The 19,602-nt window shown below is 40.7% G+C and overlaps 2 protein-coding genes across 2 annotated transcripts in view; one reads left to right on the top strand and one right to left on the bottom strand.

Moving 5' to 3' along the window:
• LOC138015535 (sushi, von Willebrand factor type A, EGF and pentraxin domain-containing protein 1-like) overlaps window positions 1-8,689 on the top strand; it is a 48,844-nt gene extending 40,155 nt beyond the window's left edge. The window contains exons 14-20 of the mRNA XM_068862599.1: window positions 714-896; window positions 1,401-1,484; window positions 4,351-4,509; window positions 4,951-5,115; window positions 5,793-5,921; window positions 6,690-6,905; window positions 8,559-8,689. Of these exons, the coding sequence (XP_068718700.1) occupies window positions 714-896; window positions 1,401-1,484; window positions 4,351-4,509; window positions 4,951-5,115; window positions 5,793-5,921; window positions 6,690-6,904 (935 nt within the window). The 3' untranslated portion in view covers window position 6,905; window positions 8,559-8,689. The remainder of the gene's footprint in view (window positions 1-713; window positions 897-1,400; window positions 1,485-4,350; window positions 4,510-4,950; window positions 5,116-5,792; window positions 5,922-6,689; window positions 6,906-8,558) is intronic.
• Window positions 8,690-11,248: 2,559 nt separating this feature from the next.
• LOC138016962 (ankyrin repeat and SAM domain-containing protein 1A-like) lies at window positions 11,249-15,200 on the bottom strand. The gene is made up of 5 exons (XM_068864150.1): window positions 14,584-15,200; window positions 13,262-13,432; window positions 12,217-12,292; window positions 11,630-11,912; window positions 11,249-11,380 (listed from the first exon to the last, which is right to left on the bottom strand). The coding sequence occupies exons 1-5, from the start codon at window positions 14,765-14,767 to the stop codon at window positions 11,276-11,278; spliced, it is 819 nt and encodes a 272-aa protein (XP_068720251.1). The 5' UTR covers window positions 14,768-15,200; the 3' UTR covers window positions 11,249-11,275.
• Window positions 15,201-19,602: the final 4,402 nt, after the last annotated feature.

Raw genomic sequence — 19,602 nt, 5'->3', positions numbered from 1 at the left:
TTTCTATATTTTTTTTCAACTTGACACACTTTTCCTTCTTCGTTTTCTATTTATATGTATGCTAATTTTATCTTCACTTTTAAGCTTGATAATGACTGAGGTTCGATCGAAACGTCGGGCATTTTTTCCGATAATTTTTACCTCAATTAGTGACTATTGTACCTTTTAATGTATTGCAACGCGTTTCATGCATCCATTGCAGTTTCTTTGAAATTCCAGTTTCGTCGCTCCGTAAAGTAAGTGGTCATGCTATGTGTTGTTGAAGATGCGAAAATGCTTGGAGTAATCTTCGAGGCCTGGTGTGACAAACACTGAGAAAGAGTTTTGACTGAATTTGCGAGGCCAGAGTAGGAAACGTTTTTGCACTTCAAAAATCTTTTATTGTTTCTTCAAGTTATCGTAAATCTTGTCATTCATTCTTCTGGCCTACCTAACTTTGAATTTACCAGAACATTTATATAATTTCAATCTCCATCGGGAATAACACTTTGAAAAGAAAGTTTGCTAATGAGTTTGTACTCTTCTTTGTTGCTTGAAGTCCTTTTGAATTCGTTTGGTTTTTGTGCAAGTTAGGCTCTCCACATCGAAAGCTTTAAAGCAAAGCACCTGTGCTTGAAATTAAAATAAATCGATTACTTTAGTTATCACTCCAGAGAGCTCAGCACCAGATTGGGTCAAACTTGTGAAGATATTTTAATGTATTCATTCTACAGGGCCTTCATGTTATGATCCAATAGGACCCACTGGTGGCACAAAATCCTGCCACTTCCTAGGTACCACTAAGTGGTGTACAGTCACGTGTACAAGCGGAACTGTGCTATATAAACCAAAATCACCATTTTGGACGTGCGAATCAGGAGTCTGGAGCCCAAGCGACGTCATACCTGATTGTGTTGGTGAGATAAAGTTTGATAAAATATTAAAAAATTTGCCGAATTCCTAGTGCTATATGTTGCATCAGAAGCTAGTAGGGGAAACCTTTCAATATTGGCTGTTTTCAATTACGCTTTAAAATATCCATGCCATCTTCCTCTACCCCTGCGTCGTCTCTCAAAGCCCATACGCAGTACATGTACACTGACTCGGTGAACGAATTTTTGTAAGCATAGTTATTTTGAAGTTTATTTTAACGTGATTAAAATGAGGTTCCGCATTCAGTCTTTGACCCGTGTCGATCACCTTCAAGTTAACTCAGCGCTTCAACTTACGCAAACGTTTCTTTTTCATTCTTTTCATACAACTGGTAATACAAGAAGTTTGCTAAGGTTGCTCAATTACGATGAAGGTTACCTATATGTTGCTACGAAACATTGTCTTACTCTTCAAAAAAACACTGTGACTACCAGAGAGTCGCTGCGTTATCTTCCTCTTCATTGAATCAATAATATTATGTTTTTCAGAGGCAGTCGAGAAAAACACTTCTTGCCAGGAGAATTGTATTGAGATGACAGTGAGGCATTTTGCTCAAACCCAGACATATTGCGGTACGTAAAAATGTTCGAATTACCAACACAGGGCCCCAAAAAAACTGCTAGCAAAGTGCTTATGATTTTTAAAAAGTCAACACTTTATCACAAGCTCGTCATACATTAGCATGCATGAAACATACTTTTGTAAAGATAAAAAGGGCAAAGATGATGCCCTTTCGCTTCCAAGGTCCAAAACCTCAAACAGGAAAAACCAGAGGTGGAGTTCAGTGAAGAAGATCGTCGGTATGTCTCCAGCCTACGGCTCGGATGAGCTACTCCCCAAACTCAGCGCACTTCGTGGCTATACATCATCGCACCGGGATCTCGCTAACAAGATTAACATGGCCTTCCTGGAACCCATAAACGACTACAGTCATCCATCGACTTAGGCGCGCGGCTCGGCTGACGTGGTGCGTGTGTCACTTTCATAGGTTTGGTATGCTCTCAGAATGCTCAAACTTAACAAAGCATTACTGCCGAATGGTCTGCCCAACTGGTTGTTCCGAGAATAATGAGGATATCCCTGCTCCACCCATCACCTCTCTATTGAACTGCAGCTTTGAGGAGCAGAGTCTACCCTAGTCATGGAAAGAGGCCGACGTTGTTCTTCCACCCAAACAACAACCTATTACATCCGATTTCCCTGACCCCTTCTATACCTAAACTGGCGGAGGACTTTGTTATGTTTAAGCACCTAGATCCAGCTGTGCTTCAGATTATCGATCCTGATCAGTACATGGATATTTCCAAGTCTTCTACTACTCATGCGCTCATTTCCATGGTTCACCATTATTCTCAAGCCACTGACGGCTTCGGGGCTGCTGCTGTTCGATTAAAATGAGAAAGGCATTCGACCTGATTGATCACAGCCTTCTTCTCCAAAAGATCTTCAACCCTTATGTCCCACGTGGTGTGGCTAACTGGATCGTTGATTTTCTGACTAACCGCCGCAAGCGTTGCAAAGCTTTCATCTGATTGCTCTGCTGGGTGGGGTCCAGTTCCTGCAGGTGTCCCTTGAAGGGACCAAGCTGGGCCCGTGGCTGTTTCTTCTCATGATTACCGACCTGAGAATATCCGATATCTGTACCTTGAAGTACGTAGACGACATTACGGTGGCCGAGGTTGTTCCTCGCGCCCACCAGAGTGATGTCCAATCTGCTGTTGACAAGGTCGTAGCATTGTCCAGAGACAGTCTAATGCAGTTAAATGCAGCAAAGAACTTAGAATTGACTTTAAGAAGTTGAAACACTCGTTTGACCCAACCAGCGTAGACGGTCAGGATTTATCTGTTGTTCAGTGCGCCAAAATACTAGGGCTAACAATTTCATACGATCTTAAGTGCAATAACCACATAAGTGATACAGTTTAGAAGTAGTAGTAGTGGTAGTGGTAGTGGTAGTGGTAGTAGTAGTAGTACTATAGTAGTAGTAGCAGCAGCAGCAGTAGTAGTAGCAGTAGTAGCAGTAGCAGTAGCAGTAGCAGTAGTAGCAGTAGTAGCAGTAGTAGTAGTAGTAGTAGTAGTAGTAGTAGCAGTAGTAGTAGTAGTAGTAGTAGTGGTAGTAGTAATAGTAGTAGTAGTAGTAGTAGTAGTAGTAGTAGTAGTAGTAGTAGTAGTAGTAGTAGTAGTAGTAGTAGTAGTAGTAATAGTAGTAGTGGTAGTAGTAGTAGTAGTAGTAGTAGTAGTAGTAGTAGTAGTAGTAGTAGTAGTAGTAGTAGTAGTAGTAGTAGTAGTAGTAGTAGTAGTAGTAGTAGTAGTAGTGGTAGTAGTAATTGATCGTCAATTCTTATTTCAACGTCTTCATTTTGAACAGTTAAATTCTGCCCTGACCCAATAATTATCAGTTCAGTTTTTGCAACATTTAAACTAATGCCCCGTTCACACCAAACCTTAACCATGTTTTGAACATGTATAGTTAAACTTAATTGTTTTCAAATTGCTTTCTTTTAAATCATGTATACTGATTTTTGTCGGCTACTTTAGGTTACTTAGTTCGGGGATCAAGACTTGTTTGAGTTCAGTTAACGTTTTAGCCGATAGCTTAATGTTTGTGTCATCAGCAACGATCCTTGGCGCAGCGGCCCGCAGGCAGTTGGGGAGATCATTAATATAAAATAATATAGATAGGACCCAGTACACTGCCCTGCGGTACGCCGCACCTGAGATCGAAAGCATTTGATAGCTTGCCCTTGCAATAGTAAAGAAGGCAAATAAGAGCCTGTATTTTCTCATACTTCTTCGTAGGGCTGGTGCGTCTGAGACCAACTTGGCCAGTTTTACTGTACGTGTATGAGGCCAGTCTTAGAATCTTGAGGAACTTTTTATGATCGGAAAAATAACCTGCCATTTAAGTTCCCCATAATGCAGGACATAGCTTAATCAGGATCTTGTCCGTCAGCCTCGGAAAAATGTTAAGAAACGACAAATCGGCAATTGTAATATTGTAGTATTCCAAATAAACATGACTGTAAAAAAATAGTGAAAAGAGAGCCACAGTCTTGGACAAACCTCTTGGGAAAATTCTCGGTTTGAACATCATTGGACATGCACTCACAACCTACAATATTGGCCCCCTACCCTCTCTTCCCCCCTCCCCTTCATACCAGTGTTGATAGTGTGGTGAAAAGACTTTGGCCGTTTCTAAACCCACATTGGATTAAGGGGAGGGGGGGGGAAGTATGTTAAGACAAATTGGGGAATGACCATTTTATAGTGGTGTGTCACTTTTCACTAACTAGGTTTGTCCAAGATTGCAGGTATGAATCTTCCTTACGAGTGAGACCGATGACATTTCTGCTGGCCGGTTGCGACCTTTGAGCTGGCTAAAGCTCTAATTTTGATGAAGGAACTCACGATTGTTTCTTTTAATAAAATCTTTTACAGCTAAATGCCCTAGTGGTACGTTCAAATCCTCTGTGACAGACTGCAGCCCGTGTCCAGCGGGGACCCACAACAACCAACAGGGACAGTTGCAGTGCGTTCTGACGTGTCCTCCAGGAACTTCGTCGCTGCCAGGAGCAAAATCAAGTTCAGATTGTAAACGTAAGTCAAATCTGAGCTTCTCACCGTACAAAAGATGAAGCATATTCATTAGAAAAAAGGATGGCGCTGACAACACATTTACCTGCTTGCACAACCTGTGGATACCCACCGCCAGGAACCCCAAATTTTCCACGACTCCACTGAGTCTTCCTTGATTATTATATATAACTCTTTGGCCTAAATGGCAGCAAGCTATATCCAAGTGATTGCACATTGCTGAGGATTTCCAAAAAATGTTTGCAAGCTAATTTTTAATTAGTTTGTCTGTTGCGGGTTCATTGGATAAAGCAAACCAAAGAACATATCTCAGGAATTCAACGAAACAATACAACGAGTTTTTCAAAGAAAACAAGAATTGTGGTGAGATAAAATTGCCACACTTTTTATTCGTCGAATTATCTTGTAACGTTTTTCTTCTTTTGACTGTTTATATTATTTAAGCCAAATGCCCCAAAGGGCGGTTCTCTGAGACTGGACTGGGACCAAACTGTCACCACTGTCCACGTAATACATATCAAGACAAGGTCCAACAGATGAGTTGCATACCATGCCCCAACGGGACATCCACTCTCACACTGGGTGCTAATTCGCCATCGGACTGTGGAGGTTGGTATTGCATGGTTATATATGATCTTAGAAACACGCCAGGGGCGATGAGATGGAAAAAAGTAGACTTAATTAGATGGGCCAGTAGCGATGAAGAGACCATCAGCAGCATAGGAACGTTTTATCGGTGCAGCGAAGGAGGGATGTTCCTGATCGAATCCTTGGCCTAAAATTCTAGCGCTTCCTGGTTCCTGGCAGGAGCCCATGAAATGGAGCCTCTACTTTTCATACTCGGCCTCGGAGGCAACATTATCCTTTCTCGAGTAGAGTTATTAATAGAACGCCTCTCGTGAAGGGGAGGGGGGGGGGGGGGGAGAGGAATACGAGTTTAAAAGCCCAATCAAAACAGAGCTATGAAAGTGCTGTCGTTTTACGTCATGTCACCCAAAAACACGCATCACGCTGGAATTTTTTTCGTGTTTCGCCGACACTTTTCGCGGGAAAAAAGGACTTCTAAAAATAAACTTAACTCGAGAAAGTTTTGATTCAAGGAATAAGTGTATATAGAAGCAGCACTTGATGGGCTCCTGTTCTTGGTGAGTTAATTGGCCAAACAAAACCAGATCCGACTGTGACTTGAAGGTATTTTCTAGCCCTGTAATCTCGCATCATTCCTTCGCAGTTACTCTCGACTTAATCATATCATTTGACGGTCGTGTCAACTGTTTTACTTGCAGCGAGGCCACAAATTATCAAGATAGATCCCCTGATCGACATAAACGAAAATGATAATGTGAATTTGAGCTGTTTCGCAACTGGAATCCCAACGCCGACTTACAAGTGGGAATTCTTGAAAGATATAGCTGGTAAGCCAACTACAAAATAAAGAGCAGCCCTGTTCCCCAGGGCTTTCGCGGCTTTCACCATGGCAGCTGGTAGGCGGCATTTTGTAAGCCGAGAGGACCTTGGAGAGAGGTGGAATAGTTCGCGACTCTTCCAACCAGGGAGATGGGAAGCAAGGGTGAGAGGGTAGGGTAGGGTAGGGCGAGGCCGCAGGGGCAGGCTAGGACACAGAACATGCAACAATATGGTAAGGTAAGGTAAAGTCTGCTTACGAGCCTAGAGGCCCATCAGGCCGACGCTTATCTCCAGTTTTTGTAGCATGAAGCGACTAGGAGGATTTCTACTCCCCCCTGGATGGGATGCCAGTCCATCGCAGGGTTACCCCCAGCATTAAATTCGCGGGAACCCATTTATACACCTGGGTGGAGAGAGAGGCACTGTGGGAGTAAAGTGTCTTGCCCAAGAACACAACACAATGTTCCTGGCCAGGACCCAAACCCGGACCATTCGCTTAGGAGTCGAGCACACTAACCATGAGGCTACCCCGCCTCCCTACTTTTGTTCTCTGATTTCGTAAACCTCTCTTAAGCTGTTTTTAGTCTTTGTCTAATTGCAAGATCCAGATTAGAGCAAACGGAAACTGAAAACAATAATAAAAACATGAAAACTGCGTGCATCGCAGCCTTGAACTTTTATTATGATTCAAGTTAAAAAAAACAGTTATACAGCTGCGCTGGTTTCAAAGGGAACGCCAAATCCATGCTGGGTGACTGTTTTTAATTGCTATTCAGCGGATTTCCTTGGAAGGATGTCTCAATCCAGCATCAAAAACAGCAATGGAGAAGTGATTGGCTCCAGGCTAAGCATACAAGCCGCAACACATGAGAACAGTGGCTCGTACGAATGTAGAGTGACAAACACGCACGGAGAAGATAAAGGGCTCGCCCAGCTCAATGTCGCCAAAGTGTTTATCAATCCTGGTTCTGGGTCAGACGAGTCGTTATAAGGTATTCACTCAAATTTAATAAATAATCAGTTTTGAACGTGTCTTGTCAAGTTTTCTAAGGATTTTTTTTAACCCACAGTCATTTACATCTTTTCGTTTCTATTACCATTTTAATGTTTGCCTTTGCAACAGCGTTATATTTGTTTTGACATGAAAAACCTTTCCATGATGTTCGTGTGATCCTTTTGTATCCATTTAATTATTTTATGGCCGTAACAAATGAACGGGAACAGATTGAAAGACTTGGAAGATTCAGATGGATCAATAATTATATATAAGGAGTGCCACCTCCCTATGACGGCTTCAACATTGCTTCCCACATCAGTTCGATTTTGTTGAACAGAGATGTCGAAACCGTTTGCTTCCCCCTTTCAACCGTGTTGAAGTATGTTGAATGAGTTTAATTAAACTTTGCTTCAATAGGCTTTATTCACGATAGCCGCCATGTTGGTTTTCATGTTGTCATGCAAATTAGCCATGCGTTACGCTGGGGGGCAAACATTGGAATAAAGGCAAATTGCAGAAATCGGCTCGTCGAAATATTGAATTAACATTGCTAAAAGTAAATTTTAGAATTGAGTACCTTTTATAATAATTTTATACCTTTTGATTACCTCCGACATTTTGACTTTCTACTCCGTTATCTGCTCATTTTTCACTAAAAAAAACATCGAAGTAACTTGTGTAAGCATTCTAGTTTACTGCTTAGGTGATAAACATTCAATGAACGTAAAACAAATCATCTGTGTGGCGAAGATGTTCGTTGTAACCTCTCGAACTTGCGATGTTTGCCCCCTCAGAAGTGTGTAGCTAATTTGCATGATAATAGCAAATCCAACATGGCGGCTGTCGTGAATGAGGTCTATAACCATTCAACATTGCTCTTGTTTTCGGGAATGTTGAATGAATTTGAGGCCGTTTGCCTCTTTCTTTTAACGGTATGCGCGTGCTTGTGTGGGCACTAATCGGTCTCTCAATGACGTACTTAACTGATTAGAGTGTAACATGAAGTGCTAAGTATCTACCACATATGAACAATGTGAGCGTTAGCCCTACTAATGGAAATGACCCGCACGAGGACAGAGAAAAACTCTGACCAGGGTGGGAATTGAACCCACAACCTTCGGGTTAGATCAGCCCTGCTCTACCGACTCAGCAACACTGTCAGCCGGGAGCAGGCCGTGGTACCTGAAGATCTTAAACTCACGGCCTTACTTTGACGCTCAGCCGGAAGCGCCGCGGCGATCTAACCCGAAGGTCGTGGATTCAATTCCCACCCTGGCCAGACTTTTTCTCTGTCCTTGTGTGGGCCCGTTTCCATCAGTAGGGCTGACGCTCACATGGTTCATATGGGGTAGAAACTTAGCAATTCAAATTTCACTCTAATCAGTGAAGTCTGTTCAAATATAAGTGCTACACGGCCAACGTTTTGCAAAAACGTATCCATAGTAACAACTCCGTATTCATAAAAGCAACCGCGGTTTCTCGTGAAGCTTTGTTGAATCAAATGTTGATGATGTGTTGAAACCTTTTGCCCATCCCAGCAGTCATTATCGTTCAACATCATTCAACAAAATCGAACGGATGTTGAAGTTGTTTACCCTGGCCTTACTATGATACCCTTACAATGATTTCTCGTTCTATTTGTTTTCAGAAGTCAGTGGAAGCTCACATGTTGGCAAGAGATTTCCAGAGCCGCTTTTTACTAGAATACGAAGATCAACAGAGCTTTAAAAGTATTTGTATTCAACGCGTTGAACTCAATAAAAATGATCAAATACAAAACTGAGTTTTTGTCAGTGTAGGTTAAAGTTAACAACGGTATTGTTGATTATAGTATCTTTGTCGCATGCGCATGAGCTACAAAGTCGAGGACGCGGTGATGGGATTGGCGGCTGATCATGGGAAAAACACGTGACAAACACGAAGACCTAAATCCTGGTGTTCATGTTGTCGGTCAAATCTGCTCTCAGCTTGAATCCGTTTTTACCTACAATAGGTTCAAAAATGCACCACCAACCCTCGTTTGTACAGAATTATTCACATCAACTGGACATGCAATTTTGTTCGCACGTGGGTTTTCTTTACAAGTTTGTTCCTTTGGGATTCACCTCATATTACCGGTTTCTCTATTCATACAATTACCCATTCAGTCTCAACATCACAACATAGTAAGGGAACAAAAAACTGTACTATGCACTTACCGGTACTCGAACCGATCTTTAGTCCTGTCTTCACCACTACACTACAACGACGAACATGCGCAACCCAACACAGTTCTTTTCAATCCATTATTTACTTTTGTATCATAAGTCAATAGATATCCACGTATAATAACCAAGACTAATCCTAACCTGACCCTGGTTTTTTCTAAGCTTAACTTAGGCTCCAAAAAAAGTTCTTCAATTCAACTGAGTGCGTATTCAACCTAGGTAAAATGAGGATCACCAAGTTAACCTAGGTTAAAACGAATTTAACCTGAGAACGGATTTTACCGGCAAAATACACGCCCAAGTTAAGATGTCACTGAAAGCGGTTCATATGCAAGACATTAGGGACTTTATGATCTACGGCGGCGACAGGCGACATCGACGAAAACGCCACAAAACAGTATTGTGATTAGCTGACAGTGGAAAAATAAAATCGTGCTGCGCATGCGACGCACATTTTAGCTCGGTACTCTGTGTAACAACGATGTGAAATCACCAAATGTGAGGTTTTAAGGAAGTGCATCGCGAGCATACAAATCTTCTATTCTCCATTGTTACTCTGAAACTGCTATTTATTTTTCAAGGATTTTTCGCTTACATTGTACGACGTGAACGACACCGAATAATGTGCTGGAGGGTGTAAACTGCAGGTTGCAGGTTGCAGGTTGCAGGTCACTGTTTCACCATAGCTGAAACAACCCAAAACTTTACTATAGAAAACATTAGGCCTAAAAAATAATGTTTAAGCCCAAGGTTAGCATTTTTGTAAAGGTTTGGGTTGTTTCAGTTATGGTAAAACGATGACCTGCAACCGCATGCAACCTGCAACCTGCAATCTTCACTTTTTACACCCTCCGATAATGTGAGCCGGAAGTTCTATTTTGAGGTGACCTTTTCGTCGACATCGCCGTCAAAGATCTTTAAGTCCCCATTAAAGCCTGGTTCACACGGTGCGAAGCAAATCATTTATTTGCAGTGCAAACCGGCAAATGCAGATGCAAACGAAGTTCACGCGTCAAACGCAAACGCAAGGGAAGTAATACACGCAGGCGCAGTTCCAAGATGGTGGAGGAGAATGAACCTGTGTATGTTTTTTACCTTGCCTTTGCGTTTCCCCGGTTCACACGTGTGAAATGCAAACGCAAGGAAATGGGACATTTTCCATGCTTATAACCGCGGCTACAGGTTTTAACATTTGTACAATACAGAGAGAAGGCAAAGGACAATTCGCGCGCACTTTTCTTTTTCAAGCTTATTTCTCTTTTCGTAAATGGTTTGAACCCAGGACTCATATCATAATTAAGTAAAGTACGATAGTCAGGGTGAGTGTAGTCCTGAGAAGGACTGTTTGAGTCGACATTGACTGACGTTTCGACACCCTGAGCGGAAGTCATCACTTGACTCTGAAGATGACTTCCGCTCAGGTTGTCGAAACGTCAGTCAATGTCATCTCAAACAGTCCTTCTCAGGACTACACTCACCCGGACGATCGTACTTTACTTAGTTAAGTTATTATTTCCCTTTTATTCACTTCCTCGATAATTTTGGCTAACAGGCTCTGTTATGCTATACGGGAGACTGAAGAATGAACGAGAATCAGTATTAAGGCGTAGCCAAGTCAGTGCAGTACAATGTATGAAGTATATTTCGATTTCTATCTACAACTAAGCCCCAATGTGATCGAACCGATACAACTTTTTCCACAAAATGGCCGCCATTTAGATATTCTTTTGATTCTATTCAAATTAGACCGAGATGCCTCCTCGCCCTCGTTCAAGGCAAAATATTCTTTTGAATTTTAAGCTTAAGAACGAGGATGATCAAGGGCAAATTTGAATAAAAACAAAAAAATATTTAAATGCCACCATTTTGAAATTCCGGAACTTCAGGACCACTTCGCGAGCTATACCCAAATTTCCGATTTTTTTTCCGGATTATTTCAGTTCCATTTGATTTCTTACCCGGTTTTTTCAGAATTTTCGGTCGAATGGAAAGCGCCCCCAAAGAACTCGTTTTATGTGGATCTTGAAACATGTCTAGACATGTCAGATTAGCAAAAAAGAGTAACTTTATTCTTTTTTCATCATATTGATATACAGTTTCATGATACATACATCTTGCACGTCATTACAACAGATCAGTGTGTATTTTCACTCAGAGTCTAGTCCGCATCCTTGGCAAGCCACAAATGTTTATCATCTTCAATGCGATGACGAAATTGCCACATTACAGGTGTTCCCAGGGTGTTGATTTTGTCTGGAACAACCTGAAAATAAATCTCAACTTCTTATTTATTTATTTTTTGTTTTTGTTTTTGTTTTTTGTTTTGTTTTTCAAGAGCTAACTCATTTAGCATAAATAGCAAGAACTATATAAGTCTGTATCAGACATGGTAAACTTAATCGAAATCGTGTTATACTTCCAAAAAGTTGTTCAAACGAAAGTTTTGATCAAGAGACAACACCCTGAATTGAATTTTCCTTGTGTTTAAACGTGACAATTGCAATCGCCTTACCGTAATGTTCAACTTCTTCTCTCCAATGCCCAGACAAGCGTTGTGTACTGGCACTTCCCGAGTGACTCCCCCTGCTGCTTCCTGCTGACATCGGCCAATCACGGGCAGCTTTAATTCCTTGATGACGTCATCATCCAATGTCACAATATCGCTTCCAGAATCGATCATGAACTTTACTTGTTTTCTTAAAAAGTGTGATTCGACTTCTCTCGAGTTGTCGCGATGGTCCCTCGAGTCACCAGGAGGTAAAACGTCAGCTGTGAGACAAAGAAATTTACCAAACCTGTAAGGAAATTTAAGATCCCGCTCGTAACCCGGACGGAATGCGGGAGAATTCTTCTTCTTCTGCTTTCCAGTGGCCTTTTTTCCTTCTCGGTTTTTTACTCGATTTTCTCTTCCTTTTCTTTCTTTCCCAATATCAATCGTCCTCCATCCAAACGAGCTCTTTCTAAAAATAATTGTTCTATTCTTGTCTACACAGTTTTGTTGCTGTTTCTCATTTTGGAGACATACTTCAGTGTACACGGTACACCTGCTAAAACTACCCAGAGTTCTGTGTTAAAAAAAAGGCTTTGTCTCTTACTCACCTTCCACCACTCAATTGTGCATGCTCTTCCCAGGCTCCCTCTGCCATCACTTTTAAACTTCCTAGCAGGCCTTGTGCTGAAAGGAAGTCAGTGTTTTTGAAAAGAAATAATTTTAACTTCAAGTGAACCTCCACTCTTACTACAGAATAAGTTTAAACCAAAGGAAATTATGTTTACGACCAAATTTGTTCGAAATTTGTTTTTAAAACAGTGTTTATATCAAGAAAAGTGAATCTTAAAATCGTTTATTTTCACTTTCAAATTTCGTGGGCGCAGCCATCTTGAATAATTGTGACGTGTTACGGTTGCCCTATTGTTATTAGACAAAAGCTCTTCGTGTCAGAACAAGGGGACAACCGTAATACGTCACAAGGATTCAAGATGGCGGCGCCCGCGAAATTTGAAAACAAAAATAGCCGATTCTAAAACTTATTTATTTCGGATATAAACACTTTCTTTGAAAATACTTTAGACTGGCTTGACTGTAACGTTTATCTCCTGTGATTTAAATTAATTTTTTTGTTGAAATGGAGGTTCCTTTCAAGTTATAACTATCACATGGTTAATTAACAATTATTTCTACGAGGGCGCGCTGGATATGAAGTGATAGATAACCATTTTATATCCAGTAAGCCCGAGAAGAATAATTGTTTTATTAGTAAAAACTCCAGGATCAACACCTCTTCTTTGGTGTTTTCGTGGGTAGTATAGTCGACCAAAGCATCGATTTCTGCCTCGGTCAAGTCCGGTCCAAAACGGCTTTTGTCGGCCATTTTTTTACAGAGCTGAAAAAAATGTTTTCAGTTCGCTTTATTGCTGACGCGTTTCTTGATCATATAATGTACAGCATGTGTATGAACCGATAGCCTGTGTCCGACGAGCCAATGAAAATGCTGGAAATTTGATATCCGTCGTTCAATTAGTCACTTGTAAACATTGTTAGTTATTTTTAACTTAAGCGACTACTATGGACAGAAATAACTTTGTTTTTGACAATTTGATAGACTGAGTTTATTTGAACCAGCTCATGTCACTCGGTTCTCACCTTCTCTGAAGAGCCTCTTCTTGTGTCCAGGGAGGTTTACACGCAGTGCATGCAATGATTGCAGGCTCAGGTTGGAACACTGTGCCAGATTCGTGAAACCAGAGGCCTGGAACTGATCATAGTATTGGTCGAGCCCGACCGACTGAAGCCATACTTTCACCGACTGAGGATCTGAAGGAAAAGTTGCATTTGCTATCACAGTGACAAATTTTATTAGGGTTAATGGGATCCACTAGGAAATAGAAAAATTTTGGGCTTTTCCCTTCCTTTGGCCCCATAAATCCTGGATCCTCTGTACAAATTAGGAAGTACAAGGGGACACGTTATTGTTTGGACATTTTAACATCCGTTATCACAGCGTTTTGTGTTTCCCCGTGTTATTTGTTCCCCCGAACACTGAGCACAAGTGCTGTGTATTCCCCCTTCGCCATAACTATAAATATGATAGCAGAATATGAATACAGAAAGTATCCTAAACATGCATAAAAGCTAACCTCAGGCCTAATTAGGCCTAAACAAACGTTTTTAGGCCTAAGGTTAGCTTTTATGCTTGTTAAGGATACTTTCTGTATTCATATTCTGCTATCATATTTATTGTTATGGCGAAGGGGGAACACACAGCACTAGTGCACAGTGTTCGGGGGAACAGATAACACGGGGGAACACAAAACGCTGTGACACTGTATCCAAATCTTTGTTCCCCAACACGTGCTTTATGCTTCAGCGCGTAGAACAAGTTGTTGACATATTTACAAAGTACAATGGCGTCTAAAATTTCTCCTTGTGAAAGCTATAGGGACAAGAAATGCTCTTCAAACGATATTGGAATATGTGGCCACAACTTATGGTTAGATTTAAGAAATTTATTTCGTTTGGTAATTGGTATGCCGTCGGAACTTTAACAATAAAAAGGAATGAAATAACTGTTACCCACGTGTCATTACAACATTCATACAACAAGTCAATATTTGCATGATTTAGCTGATAACGCGACAAAGAAGACTTCATTCCATCCCATGCTGGAGTTCATTTTGATAGCAAAGCATCTTCGTGAAAGATGAATTTTGAGTGCGTTGAGACTAAACTCGCAAAGCTGGTCTTTGGTATGTCTCCGTGCATTTACTAAGAAATGACTGAACGAAGCGGCAATGAATATAGGTTAGCATTTTGAAATGTCAGTGAACAGGTTTAAATATTCTCAAAGAGGTGAAGCAATGTCGGTTTAAGATACAGAACTAAAAAATACGTGGAAATAATTTTTAGGTTGGAGAGATTGATTCACCTAAATATGACTTCTACTACGTGTCATTTTGTAACAGTACCTTTACGCAGAGTTCTGATGAAAAATTCCCGTTTCCTGTCATCTGGAATTACCAAAGCCGCATCTTGATTGTCAAGGCAAAAAAGATCCTGAACCCGGTCAAATCCATGCTTTATAAATCCGGGGGCAAACTCTTGAAGACCTAGGGATTCCAAAAACTGACTTACACTACCCTCCCGGGACATTTCAAGACAAGAAATCTTCGAAGCTATCTCTTGTTTGGCCAATGCAGTTTGTATCACATCGAAATGCAAGTGTCAAGATGATAACAAGCCGGTCAACTCAATAAAAATATTCCTTATGACTAACGGGGTGTTCGTCTTTGAAGGTTTCAAACACTCAACACACTTCTGCCAGTCATATGCCAGTCATTTCAGTTTTTTCAATAGACATTAAAATTAGCCAGTCGGACGCTATAATTACGTTACCTAGCAATACATTACTCAAGATGAGGTGCGTGTGGCTCTTTTTTGCTCATACTTAGGATCCCAACATTAACAAACTTCTGAACAAGGTTGGGACATTACTTATACGCCTGAGAATATCGGTTAGGCTAATTTTCCATAGCACGTGGAAGCACATTGTTTGTACAATAGCCTATAAGTATGATCGATTGAAAGCAAAGGGCTGTTTGAATTTGCTTCGTAAACAGACACGCACGTGTCGCAGTTACATTGTCACTTCTCATAACATCAGCTGAGTAATTACAATTGTTGAAAGTTTGTAGCGGCCAAGGTGAAAACGTGACAAATTTTGTCAGGTGCTCCCTGCTCTCAGGAAAAACGAGCGAGTAATATAAATTTCCTCTGCAAACTAGGGTCCCCTGAAAATGTCGTGTTACTGGCGTGTAGAACTCAAATGGATGAATTTCACCCTAACGAGGGATGACTGTAGAACAGGAGTGGTGTCTCTCGTCGAAGTAAAGTCAGTCGCGCCAATATTGAACTAATTTAGACTTAGCATCACGTTTAACGGAAACGGCAGGTTGCTACTGAATTTTTTTTAATACAGGCATGAAAATACTATTGTTCTAACTTACGTTCTTTGTCTTAAAGAAGTTCCTTGATACCTGGTGATATTAGGCAAGGAATCAGCCACAATCAACAAGTTTCTTTGATTTTTGGCAAAACGTAAATTTTAGACGACATTCTCGCACGCAGTTCGGTAAGAGCGTTGCTTAAATCTCGCTAATATCATCCAAATTGATACATAGGGATTTCAGATTGGCATGACAGAAGCTACGTCGAGACACTATTGTGCCACACGACATGGATTGCCAAGTCGACCACATATGAAGATTCCTAAGTTGGACTCGCCAAGCTGTCGTAAAAGACAGATTTTCTTAAGAGTATAAATATAGGAAATTTCTTCAGAACATTGACAGATGATTTCTTTTTGAAGACTTTACACAAGGCTTGAAGTGTGCGACTAATAAGCTTTGAGTACCTCGCACTTCCTCAGAGCGTAGTATGTGTACAATTATCTGAACAAGAAGTTTTGCGAAATACTGCATCACCATTGGTACAGAGAACCGCCGGAGTATGTAACCGAATCTTCTCGTACCATGAGGCATTGAGAAGAAAAAAAGGATTATCGAAAAAGTCAAAATCTGACGCTTGAATGACATCAAAAAAACCTTTCGGCACAAATAACAGTGGTAACTCACCATTCTGGTCTGTTTAAAAAATACGTTATGCGACCATTGCTCAGACTGCAACGGACTAGGGGAATTCTCTGGTCAGCGGTTAGATGACTAAAAAAAACACAGAAAGAGCTCCTGACATTCAGGAACAAAAGAATCCCACCTGTTACAGCGTTGAAACACGAGGCTAAATTAATGATTCGATAACCAACCTCACTTGGCCAAACAATTGAAAGATATAAAAGAAAAAAAACGTATTTCCAAAAACTGGCCTGGCGAGCCTTTAAGTAGTGGGCTTCAACTGAGTTCATACCTGGAGAAGCAACCGGCAATTTCCTGTGCCTGTTACGCACATTGCTCTTCAAAGTTCTTTGAGAAAACGGTTTGAATAAAAATAAACTTGCAACTGACTAGTTAAAATAGGAAACTACGGGCAAATAACCGGTGGCTCAGTTTTTGAGCATGGGAATTTCGTGCGGTAGACCGCCGATTCACAACCCCCTGCTGGACCAACACTCAAGAGTCTTAAAATAACTAGGGTGAAAGTGTTGTCTTTGTAATTTTATCTGCAAATGGTTAGACCTTCTTTCTCAGATAAGGACTATAAACCGTAGGGCCCATCTCACAACCCTTCCTGTTAATCTCATCCAACACTATGCAAAGTTAAAGGACCCATGGAGGCCCCAGGCTCTTTGGTCAGCGGGTTGTCGCCAGGAGAGAAGGTTATTTTAAGTGTATCACACTAGGGTGTAATGATATGTAATACATAAAAGGTTATGTATAAAAGATTAATAGCTATGCATATCCATGTACAACCAGAGAGACTCGGGGATAATGAAGGCCATTTTCCCACAAAATCTGGGGCGATTTTTGGGCCGGCGCTTCTGAAGTTATAACGTAACAACCAATCAAAAATTCGAATTTTGTCGCCGGATTATCCCAGAGTCTCTCCTGGCAACAACCTGCGGTACAAATAGCCTAAGGATTGGGAGACCCTCGGTGTTGCATGGTGGTCTACCTCTCTCAGAGAACTGTAAATCGCAATGTGCTATACGCAGTATACAAACTAAGAAATAAGAAATGTTTACGGGCGTGAAATTGGATGGGTAGCGAATGCATTCAATCTCAAAGACAACGCGATAACAAAAATTCAGTACGTTGCAATTCACTTTACCACCACATCTCCCTGATGTGACAACAAAAACCCCAAAAATTCAGAGGACAACACGGCATTCCTGTTCTTTATTTACTATCAGTTCTTCAACGAAAAAAGTCAATCAACAAGAATAACGTGGGGACTTCAAGATCGACGGCGCGGGTGTCATCCAGAACGCCACAAAACAACAATGGTTGCGTTTGCATTGGGGGAGTTTCATTAGTGCGGCGATAAAATCAAGTTCTAATGTTCAGTGTTCCCCTAGCCTGAGGATAGCCCAGGGATCCAAAACACCAGAGTTGACTCTGGAGTGCTGTCAACACTAGTGTTACACAGTGTTTCTCTCAAGTGTGACCGCAACCAAAATCATTGGTTAAGATGGGAAAAACGATCGTGCTGCACGTGTGACACGCATTGTAACACATATTTCACGGTACTCTGCACGACAACAAACACCAAACACCAAATTTGAAATGCGAATCTATCATTCTCTCTTTTTACTCTGAAACAGCTCGCATTAATTTACTTTTAAGATACTTCGCCCACATTGTATGACGCGAACCAGTTGGACTAATCGCGAAAAAAAATTGCGGTAGTGCAAAGTTATATTTTGAGGTGACGTTTTCGTTGACGTCGAAGTCGCAGATGTTGAAGTCCCTACAATAGCATCTCGCTAACTGCCAATCGAAAACATATTCCTTCTTCAACTAAACTTACAGAATGCTCTAGGGCAAATAACCAACTACTCGATTCTACTTCATCTTACCACCGCTTTACATACAACCGAAATCCAGCGTCCAAGCAATAATTATTCCAAATTAAATATAAAAAGTGGAAAAATAATAGGGCAAACGAAACACAAGCATGCACGGGAAATAAACGAAGATGCAATAGATCTTCGGCATTGGATAAGAATAAAAGGATCAAGACTTCAAGAAAACTGTTGCTGTGTATAATACAAAAAATACCAACAAAACTACTTCCTCAATTGCATGAAGTAAAACATTTTGCCATTTAAATTAATAAGGGTCTTTGTTATATAGCTGAATTTTTTCCCTCAATAGCGAGTTCTCTCGTTGGCTACTTCGAGGTCACATGACATCTAACAATAAAACTGTTTCCCGCCAAAAGTTTCTAGGCGGGCAACAGTGCAAAATCTATGACATTTTTATTTTTGTGCTATATAACAAATCACTTAATGACTGGTCCATCAGGAAACAGTTAATTTTGTTTCCCTCGAATCTCAATGTTACCCTCAACTGCGCTTCGGGGAAACATTGAGATTCTCGGGAAACAAAAATTAACTTTTTCCCTCGGGACCAGTCATTTAGTGTTTAATATTTGAGGATTTGGCTTTCAAAAGCCATGCAAATACTTAAAAAAGCAATGTGAAAAAGTTTCATTCCGTTAATTTTTGCCATAAGCTACACGTTCCCTTCTTTACTTAAGTATATCGCACTTTCGAAAAAACGTCGGCACAGCCAGCTGAGTCCTCTTCGTTTCAACGACTCAATCATTTCTTTCAATTTCGAGACACTTTCACAAAACAGATTTTCCCATACGTTGAAGCTAAATGAATTGCAAGTAACAATAATACTACTTAATAAACTTTCTCATAAATATACATTTTTCAAATTAGACTATGGGCTGGTTTTAAACGGTGACGAATGCATAAGCACGAGCCACATACGCGAACTCGATAGAGTCTCAAAACGGTCGTCACGGCGGTGCAGTTCATTCCCAGTAATTTTACAAATTATTCGCCACTGCTCTAGACGCAATTTAACGTTAAACCAAAGTAATGTTTAAAAAACGAGCAGCAGTGTTTTTAGACCCGATAGAACACGTGCTTCGAGTTTTTTGAACGGCTGAAAAAACATTCCACAAAGAGCATGTCTCTCTGGACTCAAAACAATGGTTCAATTTGTGAGAGGTGAATATTAGCATACAAGAAAAACAAGACATGCCTTATTAGTATTCTTTATATAAAGAATACTAATAAAGAATACTAATAAGGCACGAGGAGTGTTTTATCAGGATATAAAGCTCATACACGTGACATTTTATCGGTGTTTTGATAGGCTGTTAGGCTCATGAATTATTGATGAGTTTTTAACTTTACAACATCACAAATCAAAGTAAAAAATATGCCTCCTTTTGTATTTCCTGTTTTCCTCAACCTTTCTTAAATGTTTTAAGTGACCCCTTTCACGTTTCGCTTA

Source organism: Montipora capricornis, chromosome 9, assembly GCF_036669925.1.
Source record: "Montipora capricornis isolate CH-2021 chromosome 9, ASM3666992v2, whole genome shotgun sequence".
NCBI lineage: Eukaryota > Metazoa > Cnidaria > Anthozoa > Scleractinia > Acroporidae > Montipora > Montipora capricornis.
The sequence above is the reverse complement of the archived record's forward strand: the minus strand, read 5'-3'. Positions and strand labels throughout refer to the sequence as shown.

Excerpts from the sequence above, each read along its gene's own strand:
- LOC138016962 (XM_068864150.1), bottom strand. The coding sequence starts at position 14,767 with ATGTCCCGGGAGGGTAGTGTAAGTCAGTTTTTGGAATCCCTAGGTCTT. Across the intron at positions 12,293-13,261 it reads GAAGAGGCTCTTCAGAGAAG|CACAAGGCCTGCTAGGAAGT; the intron begins GTGAGAACCGAG and ends ACTTCCTTTCAG. Across the intron at positions 11,913-12,216 it reads GCACAATTGAGTGGTGGAAG|GTTTGGTAAATTTCTTTGTC; the intron begins GTGAGTAAGAGA and ends ATTTCCTTACAG.